This window comes from Piliocolobus tephrosceles, chromosome 8 (assembly GCF_002776525.5).
Source record: "Piliocolobus tephrosceles isolate RC106 chromosome 8, ASM277652v3, whole genome shotgun sequence".
NCBI lineage: Eukaryota > Metazoa > Chordata > Mammalia > Primates > Cercopithecidae > Piliocolobus > Piliocolobus tephrosceles.
The window spans coordinates 84705469-84716495 of NC_045441.1; the positions used below are offsets into that span (position 1 = coordinate 84705469).

Genomic DNA, 11027 nt, shown 5'->3' on the forward strand with positions numbered 1-11027 from the left:
AAAAATTGAAATAATATCAAGTGTCTTATCTGAGCACAATAGAATAAAACTAGAAATTAATAAGAGGATTTTTATATAGACACATGACAATTAAACAATCTGTTACTAATGACCATAAATAAATTAAAAAGAAAGTTGAAAATTTTCTTGAACCAAATGAAAATGGAAACACAACATACCAAAACCTATGGGATTCAGCAAAAGCAGTACTAAGAGGAAAGTTTATAGCAATAAATGCCTACATTGAAAAAGTAGAAAAGTTTCAAATAAACAACCACAACCTACTGATGGAATTTAAAGGACTAGAAAAGCAAGAGTACACCAAACCCAAAATTAGTAGAAAAAAGGGAATAATAAAGATTTGAGCAGAAATAAGTGAAATTGAAATCAAGAAAACAACACCAAAAAATCAATGAAATGAGAAGTTGGTTTTTTGAAATGCTATGATAAACAAAATCAACAAACCTTTAACCTGACTAGGAAAAAAAGAGAAGACTCAAATAAAATCAGATGAAAAAGGAGATGTTATCATTGATACCACAGAAATCATTAGTGGCTACTATGAGCAAGTATATGCCAATACATTGGAAAACCTAGAAGAAGTGGATAAATTCCTAGACACATACAAACTACCAAGTTTGAACAATGAAGAAATCAGAAACCTGAAAAGACCAATAATGAGTAATGAAATTTAAGCTGTAATTTTAAAATCTCCCAATAAAGAAAAGCCCAGGACCTAACAGCTTTACTGCTGAATTTTACCAGACATTTGAAGAAAAACTAATACCAGTACTACTCAAACTATTCTGAAAAACAGAGGAGGAGGGGATACTTCCAAACGCATCCCATGAGGCCAGTCTTACTCTGATGCCAAAACCAAAGACAAATAAAAAAAGAAGAAAATTATAGACGGATATCCCTGATTAACATTGATGCAAAAATCCTCTGCAAAAATACTAGCAAACCTAATTCAACAACACTTTAAAATGTCATTCAAGACCAAATGGGATTTATCCCAGGGATGCAAGGATTGTGCAACATATGCAAACTAATCAATGTGATATATCATATCAACAGAATGAAGGATATAAAATATATGATCATTTCAGTTGATGATGAAAAGGCCTTTGATAAAATTCAACAACCCTTCATGATAAAAACTTTTAAAAACTGGGTATAGAAGGAACATTCATAAACAAAATAAAAGCCACATACAACAGACCCACAGCTAGTATCATACTAAATGAGGAAAAACTGAAAGACTTTCCTTCAAGATCTGGAACAAGACAAGGATACTCACTTTCACTAGTTATTCAACGTAATACTGAAAGTCCTAGTGAGGGCAGACAAGAGAAAGAAAAAAAAGGCATCTGAATTGGCAAGGAAGAAGTCAAATTATCCCTGTTAGCAGATGATACAATCTTATATTGGGAAAAACCTAAAGTCTCCACCAAAAAACTATTAGGAGTGATAAATAAATTTAGTAAAGTTGCAAGATACAAAATCAACATACAACAATCAGTAGCATTTCTACATGGTGACAGCAAACAATCTGAAAAGGTAATCAAGAAAGTAATCTCATTTACTATTGCTACAAATGAAATAAATACCTAGGAATAAATTTTACTAAAGAAATGAGAGATCTCTGCAATGAAAACTGTAAAAGATTGATGCAAAAAATTGAAGAGGACACCAAAAATGGAAAGATACTCCACGTTCGTGGATTGGAAGAATGGATATTTTAAAATGTCCGTACTACCAAAGCAATCTACAGATGGTGCAATCGCTATCAAAATACCAGTGACATTCTTCATGGAAATGGAAAAAAGAATCCTAAAATTTACATGGAACCCCCCAAAAAACCAAATAGCCAAAGCTATCCTGAGCAAAAAGAACAAAACTGGGGAAATCACAGTACTTGACTTCAAATTATACTACAGAGCTAGTAACCAAAACACCATGGTACAAAGAAAAGAGACACATAGACCAAGGGAACAGAATAGAGAATGGAGACATAAATCCATAAATCTACAGTGAACTCATTTTCAATGAAGTTTCTGAGAATGTATATTGGGGAAAAGACTGTCTCTTCAAAAAATGATGGTGGGAAAACTGGATATCCATATGCAGAAAAATGAAACTAGATCCCTTTCTCTCATCACATACAAAAATAAAACCAATATGGATTAAAGACTTAAATCTATGACCTGAAACTATGAAACTACTAAAAGAAGACATTGGAGAAACTCTCTGGGACATTAGATTGGGCAAAGATTTCTTGAGTGATACCCCTACAAGCACAGGGAACCAAAACAAAAATGAACAAATGGGATCACATCAAGTTAAAAACCTTCTGGACTGCAGAGGAAACAATCAGCAAAGTGAAGAGACAACCTGCAGAATGGGAGAAAGTATTTGCAAGCTATCCATCTGACATAAGATTAATAACTAGAATATATGAGGAACTCAAACAACTCAATAAGAAAAAACTCCAATTAACAAATGGGCAAAAGATCTGAATAGACATTTCTCAAAAGAAGCTATACAAATGGTAAACAGGTATATGAAAATATGCTCAACATCATTGATCATCATCAGAGAAATGCAAGTCAAAACTACAATGCAATATCATTTCACCCCAGTTAAAATGGCTTTTATCCAAAGATAGGCAATAACAAATGCTGGCGAGGATGTGGAGAAAAGAAAACCCTTGTACACAGTTGAGAATGTAAATTAGTACAACCGTGATGGAGAACAGTATGGGGGTTCCTCAAAAAATGGAAAATTTAACTACCATATGATCCATAACTATCCCTCTGCTGGGGAAATACTCAAAAGAAAGGAAACCAGTATATCGAAACCTGCACTCCCATGTTTATTGCATCACTATTCACAATAGCCAGGATTTGGGAGCAACCTAAGTGTCCATCAGCAAGTAAATGGATGAAGAAATGGTGATACATATACACAATGGAGTACTATTCATCTGTAAAAAAATGAGATCCTGTCATTTGCAACAACAAAAATGCAACTGGAGGAGATTATATTAAGTGAAATAAGCCAGGCACAGAAAGACAGACTTCACATTTCTTACATATTTGTGGGAGCTAAAAAATTAAAAAATTAAAACAATTGGACTTACGGAGATAGACAGTAGAATGACATTTACCGGAGGCCGGAAAGTGTAGTGGGGTGGCAGAGGTAGAAGTGGAGATGGTTAATGGATACAAAAATATATAGTTAGATAGAATGAATATCATCTAGTATTTGATTACACAACAGGGTGACTACAGTCAACAACAGTTTATTGCACATTTAAAAATAACTAAAAAGGTATAACTGGATTGTTTGTAACACAAAGAAACGATAAATTTTTGAGGTGATAGATACCCCATTTACCCTAATGCAATTATTATCCATTGTATGCCTATGTCAAAATATCTCATACACCCTGTAAATATATACATCTACTATGTGCCACTCAAATTAAACATAAGTAAAAATTAAGATTAAATACATTTAAAAAATAAAACTAAAAAATCCAGGACTATCAACTTGGCTTTATTTAAGTTGAATGCAATGTTAAATCCTCTGGGATAGGATATGGAGAAAAGTAAAAGGAATGTGAGCCCCAAGCCTTGAGGAAGAACTCAACTGTTAGCAGTAACTAAAGCCAACCCTCATTGAACATTTACTATGTGCTGGGTCCTGTTCTTAGAGCTTTACATGCAGTAACTCTTTTAATTCTTAAATACACATGAGATTAATACTGTTATATATATGTGTAAAATGTGTGTATATATATATATTCTTACATAATATTATATATATAAAACAATATATATACTTATGCACACACACCCATATATAGTGTGTGTATATATATAGCTCTGTGAAAACACTTGTAAATTTTTTTAATAGGCTAAGTTATGGCAGATGCAACAGGTTGGGCACTGGAAATATAAAGGTAAACTAGATATAGTTCAGTTTTCTATGACCTCACACCAGTGGGAGTGGGAGGAGGAGATAGATATAAATAGTCATACTTCTATTTTTGTATGACTTAGTGAGTTGAATCACTGTCAATTACTGTGGAGTTCTATTGCAAGATGAATCACTCTGCTAGGGGTAAGACGATGTAATACTTTAGTTTATTCATGGAGGAAGAGTATATTCCAGGAGAAAAATTTTGATAAAGGGCATTCCAGTTAGAGAAAGCAGAATGGATAAAGCCTTGAAGGAAGCAAATAGGATAGTTAGGGAACAGTAAACCCTTTGGTGTGCTTACAGCCAGGGCTACACAGAAGTGGGGAAAACTGGTGAAGATGGGGTTGAGGGAGTGAAGTGAGTTGAGGCTAGAAAGGGATGCAGCAAATGTAACTATTATTCCAGAATAAAAGTGTGCTAAAATCATAACTTTTATTTTATATAACATAATTTCCATTTTGAGTCCCTCTTCAGTAAATGTGGTAAAAACCCAATCTCAGTTGTTTTGGGGTAGGCCTCACCTTTCCCTGGGGTGTGTCTTGGAGGCCAACATAGTTTCAGATGAGTGAGAAGGCCAAGTGGTGTTCAGCATCATTGTCTACACAGGCATTCCATCAAGCTTTTTCATCCTCCTCTCTTAAAAGCTTTGATGTCATTCTGTTCCTTCCATGTCTCTCTAGGTCCAAGGAGACTCTTGGAAGCTGTTCTAAAGCCATCCCTTCAACTTGCTACACATTTCCTTTTCTGAGGTCTTGCTCTAGGGTCTGCCTAGGTGGCAGGAAGCAGGTTTCTTTTTCTTGGACCCTCCAGTGCCTATGTAGTCAGCAATTCTCAACTGCTTATTTTCTCAGCATGTGGAAAATATTTTTTCAATCTAAAGGGTGGAGCTTAATCTCATAAAATTTAAACAAAATATTCTGTCATGCTCAGTTTCCTCTCCAACCCTCAAGGGCATAGGCTTTGGGAATATAAAAGCCAAGAAGAAACCTACACAATACATATATATATATATTTTTAATGCAGCAGCAGCCCTCTCTGAAGACAGTGACTGCACAGTGATCTAGCTTCTGAAATGAGGAGATAGGTGTGGGGATAAAGAAAATATCTGGTAATCATTGTTGGTGCTTCAGACATATTTTCTTTCATGTGTATATTGTGGCAAAATTGCAAAGGAGCTAATGTGATGCACCATGAATCTTGATCTTTATCCTTTATGTAGTGGACTGTTATTGAAGGTTATCAATGGAAGCACTATGATTATATTTTTGCTTTCAAATATAAAATCTGGGGACAATCTGAAGACCTAACTGGGGCAGAAAGATTAGTTATAGTAGTCTTGTTACAGGAGAGGTAAGAAATGGTGAGGACTTGAACCAGAGCATTAACTGTGAAGAGAGAGAGGATTTGAATAGTGCTAGATAGATTTTGGAGTCACTGAAGCTGTGAAAGTGGCTGAGATCAGCCTGGAGCCTGCATAGAGTTCTGGGAAACACCCGTGTGTAGGAAAGAGGGAGAACATAAGGGTCAATACTGAGACTAAGGGAGAAGCATCAGAGTGGTAGAAGTAAAAGAACCAGGATAATAAGCTCCTACACACTGGTGATAGCCTTCAATGACAGTCTACTACATAAAGGATGATAGTTTTATTAATGGGAGTTCCCCTGCATGTGCCCTCTTGACTGTCACCATGTAAGACATGCTTTTGCCCCTCCTTTGCCTTCTGCTGTGATTGTGAGGCCTCCCCAGCCACGTAGAACTGTGAGTCCATTAAACCTTTTTTCTTTATAAATTACCCAGTCTCGGATATGTTTTTATTAGCAGCATACTAACAGACTAATACAGTTACATAGGTAAACGTGTGTCACGGGTTTTTTTTTTTTTTTGTACAGATTACTTCATCACCCAAGTATTAAGCCTAGTACCTACTAGTTTTTTTTTCCTGATTCTCTCCCTCCCCCACCCTCCACACTCCAAAAGGCTCCAGTGTGTGTTGTTCCCCTCTGTATGTCCATGTGTTCTCATAATTTAGCTCCTACTTATAAGTGAGAACATGGTATATGGTTTTCTCTTCCTGTGTTAGATTGCTAAGGATAATGGCCTCCAGCTCCATCCATGTCCCTGCAAAGGGCATGATCTCATTCTTTTTTATGGCTGCATAGTATTCCACGGCATCTATGTACGACATTTTCTTTATCCAGTCTGTCATTGATTGGCATTTAGGTTGATTCCATGTCTTTGCTATTGTGAATAGTGCTACAATGAACATATGCATGCATGTGTCTTTATAATAGAAGTATTTATACTTCTTTGTTGAATGCCCTATTTTTATTTTGACTGGTACACTTTGATAGGCGAAGCACAAATAAAAGGAACTTGGTGCTAGACTTGCTTTCTATGTATTTTGATGGTTGAAGCTATAGGTATGGTATAATTGGACATACAAACATAAAGGAGGCAATTTTGACCTTGAACAAAGTTGTTTACTTTTTGAGCTATTTAGAAATGACTGTAGACTTAGAAGACATCATTGCTGAAGAACATTTGTTTAAATTATCTTGGTTTCTTATCTTGAGAATTGAGAAAACTGGTAAAAGCAATGAGTAGAAAACATTTAGTTAGACTTGGAAAATGGTCTTGATTTGGTAGTGACATACTGGCAACAATTAATACTATATAGAGACATTTCCTGGTAAATAGATAAGATAGATAATGTAAGGTTTCCCAAGATTGATTTGGAGAAAAATCCTCACCTGACTATTCAGTGTCCTGTTTCATTTTGGAAAATGTGGAGCAGAAGACATCTCACAACTGATTTAAATAAAAATTCAATCTGAAAAAGTTTATTGTTGTATTGACATAAGACAAAGCAGTCAAGAATACCTCTTGCATGTTTTGCTATGCCGCTGCATCTCTTTGTTTCTTCCTTACTTTCCGTCTTACCCTTTAGTGGAGTTTTCTCCAGGATTCTGTGCTTGGCCTGCTGTTTCCTCCTTATCTGCTGGCCTGTCCTTATGGGTAAGGAGAAATGGATTTAGCTATGGCCTCCAGCACATGAATCCTGAATCTTTAGATCTGAACTCTCTAAAACTGGAAAGTTACAGTCTGAATACTTATTGGACATCTGCAATTGAATGTGCCAGGCACTGCAAAACAAAAATGTTCAAGACGAAACTAATAATCTCTCCTCTGACCAGAGCAAGTCTTTTTGCTGAATTCTTATTTCCCACCATGACACTAGCATTCTCCAAATGCTTAGGCTTGATGTTTTGATAATTTTTAAAAATTTTTATTCTCTCTACTTCTATTCTATCAGTTGCTATGTCCTGTAACTTCTTCCTCTATAAATCTTGTAAGTACGTGCTTTCTTTTCTATTCTCATTTATACTCTCTTTCCCTATATAGTTATAGTAGCTCAAGTCTCTTAGTCTCTCCACATTCCAGTTAATTGTATACATTGCTGGTGGCTAAACTCTCTTAGAACATAATTCTAGTTATATCCTATTTTGCTCAAAGCTGTCGAACGACTGCTGGTCTGTTTTCTTGCACCATACCTGCAGGACCCAGATTATCTTTCCAGCTACATAACCACCTCCCTCCATCCACACAACACACTTCCTCCCCCTGTCAAAAACAGACTTACGCATTCTTCAAACTTGCCGTTGACTTTTGTCTATATTGTTCACTTTGCTAAAAATATTTTTTTCCCTCTTTTCCATACCTGTCGAAATCAGACTCATCTGAAACAGGCTCTTTCATTTTAACATAACGTTTTGCAGTCTCAATTGTGATAATTTATCCTAGAAAATATTTACTCTTTGTACATTTATAACCTATGTGTATAAGTATGTTTAACACAGCATTGCTTGTAACAGTAAAATATTGGAAACAAGTGAAATAGTTGCAACATTGAAAAAAATAGATATACACATTTATATACTGATAGGAAAAAATTTGGTCACTGAATGTGAACTATGACTCTATTGTTAGAAAATAAGTGTGTATTTGTGTGTATATACATGCATACATAAAAGAAAATCTGAAAATGTACACACCAAAATGTTGAACAGTGCTCGTGTGTGTGTGTGTGTCTGTGTGTGTGTCTGTGTGTTAGGGGTAAAGTTATGAAATACTTTTATAATGTACTTTTTGTCCCAAAAATGTTAGCATTTGCTGATATTGGATGATGAGCTCACTGATGTTTATTACACTGTTCTTTGTATTTGATATTTTTAAGTAAGAATAAAACTGGAAAAATGCAGTATTAGATTTTAAATATGTACCTTAGTATGCAATGGCATTTATCAGGACAAGAGATTTTTCTTTTATGGGATCTTGGAGTGATATTCCAAAAAATATTTTAATTCAAGAACACTGATAGTTCTGCTGACAGACTACCTCTTACCAAATGTGGGTTTCTTCTTGCAAACAAAAAAATCATTGAATTAGTGTATATGTGGTTGCACACAGTCAGCAGAGAAATATTTGAATGAATGCCATAATGCTTACACACAATTAAAACTGAGTCAGTTTGACCTATTTTTGTGTAAATCATTAAGTGAAATGAGTTTGATTCATTTTTACATGTTTATTTTTAATGGAGACTAAAGAGACATAAATGGTATATGTTTGTTTTGTGGTGGTCTAGGTGATGTGAATCTGGAGGAAAGCATGACCAGGTAATTAGACATTCTACTTACTATTGTTAAGCTTTTCTATATTCATCAAGTTGTAGAAATGTTTAAAATTTTGCATTATTATCTTAGAAATTTTGAGGAGAACAATACTCTTGTTAGTTTTTGGGAGGATATGTGTAGATTTTTTAAGAAAAGAGTTGGCTGCATAAGGTATGCAAAAGTTAGGGTTAAGCTTAAAATAGACATTGATCGGCCGGGCGCGGTGGCTCAAGCCTGTAATCCCAGCACTTTGGGAGGCCGAGACGGGCGGATCATGAGGTCAGGAGATCGAGACCATCCTGGCTAACACAGTGAAACCCTGTCTCTACTAAAAAATACAAAAAACTAGCCAGGCGAGGTGGCGGGCGCCTGTAGTCCCAGCTACTCGGGAGGCTGAGGCAGGAGAATGGCGTAAACTCGGGAGGCGGAGCTTGCAGTGAGCTGAGATCCGGCCACTGTGCTCCAGCCTGGGTGACAGAGCGAGACTCCGTCTCAAAAAAAAAAAAAAAAATAGACATTGATCAATATAGAATATCGTATTAATATATAAGGAAATTAGAGGAGTTAAAGTAGCCTTTTAAAATGTAGTTGAATTAAGAATCATAATTTTCTGCAATATATATGTGCCAGGTGTGGTGGCACATATCTACAGTCCTAGCTACTTGGGAGGCTGATGTGAGAGGATCGCTTGAGCCCAGGAGTTCAAAGCTGCTGTGAGCTATGATCACATCACTGCACTCCAGCCTGGGGGAAAGAGCAGGACACTGTCCCCCACCAAAAAAAAAAAAAACAATAGAGAGAGAGAATAATTATTTTCAATGGCTTATAATTCTTAATTTGTTTCCTGGATGTTTTCAGACAGGACATGATAATGAAAGCAGCCAAAAGGAATTTTTTTAACTCAACATCTGATTCTGAACAATAAAATAAAACATCCCAGAATAAATATAGTCACTCTATTCTTAACTCACACTGGGGAATCTTTTGGTTAATGATTTACATATCTTGAAGTTTATTCCCCAGAACAGCTTATAACAGATGTCCAAAGGTACGTGTAGGTGAATCAGAAGAAAATGATTCTACATTATGGTGTAAATGATCTGGTACATTTGAAAAAAATAGATACCTTTTTTGCTGGAGTGCAGTGGTACGATCTCGGCTCACTGCAACCTTCAATTCCCGGGTTCAAGCGATTCTTGTGCCTCAGCTTCCCAAGCGGCTGGGTTTACAGGCGTGTGCCACTGGGTTTACAGGCGGGTGCCACTACACCGGCTAATTTTTATATTTTTAGTAGAGGTGGAGTTTCACCATGTTGCCCAGGCTGGCCTTGAACTTCTGACCTCAGGTGATTAACCCCCCTTGGCCTCCCAAAGTGCTGGGATTATAGGTGTGAGCCACTGTGCCCTGCCGAAAATGGAGACACTTGATAGTATTTTGAAAGTCAAGGAGTAAATACCTCCAAATATTCCTGTGGTGGGGCATTGTTTTTTACATTGGGGAAAATGAAACAGAATGTCTTTTAATCATACACTTTTGAGTAAACATACACTGACAGTTTAAAATACTTTAACTTATTCTCAAAGCATGAGTTCTACTTGTGATGTGGGGTTTCTATTAGCTATCTCTTGCTATATAATGAACACTTAGAATACTATCTCTTGCTGTATCATGAACACTTAGATAGTAATTAGTGATTGAGTTATCTGTTAACTAAAACTTAGTGCTTTAGTTACATCTTCCTTGATAAATGCATTGTAAGTTACAAGGTAGAGATTGGGGAAGACTTGTTTCCCAAGATTCCTGATGGGCTGGCTGAGTACTGAATTGTGAACAGCAATGTCAGAGACTGTCTGCTTGTTACCTAGCCATCCTTATAGCTTCTGCATGATTCAAACATACAGTTTAATTTGAAGATGGTAAGTAGTGAAGTTTTAAAAGTGGGAATATTAGAATACTGTATTTCATTTTAGAATGTTTGCCTTTAACCTAAAAATTAATTGTTTAGTGAAGCCCAATAATTGTTTGTTTTTTTTTTTTTTTTTTGAGATGGAATTTTGCTCTGTCTCCCGGGTTGGAGTGTAGTGGCACGATCTCTGCGCACTTCAACTTCTGCCTTCTGGGTTCAAGCGATTCTCCTGCCTCAGCCTCCTGAGTTACTGGGATTACATGTGTGCACCACCACACCCAGCTAATTTTTTTTTCTTTTCTTTTTTTTTTTTTTTTTTTAGTAGAGACAGGGTTTCACTGTGTTGATCAGGCTGGTCTCAAACTCCTGACCTCATGATCCGCCCACCTTGGCCTCCCAAAGTTCTGGGATTACAGGCGTGAATTGTTTGCTTTTTTTTTTTTTTTTTTTTTTTTTTTTTT

The 11027-nt window shown here is 36.1% G+C and overlaps 1 protein-coding gene across 2 annotated transcripts in view; it reads left to right on the plus strand.

The window, feature by feature from the left end:
- ABCB1 (ATP binding cassette subfamily B member 1) overlaps positions 1-11027 on the plus strand; it is a 224043-nt gene that overhangs the window by 142466 nt on the left and 70550 nt on the right. For both annotated transcript variants that reach the window (XM_023226643.2, XM_023226641.2), the window contains one exon: positions 8633-8663. In XM_023226643.2, coding sequence (XP_023082411.2) covers positions 8633-8663 — 31 coding nt within the window. The remainder of the gene's footprint in view (positions 1-8632; positions 8664-11027) is intronic.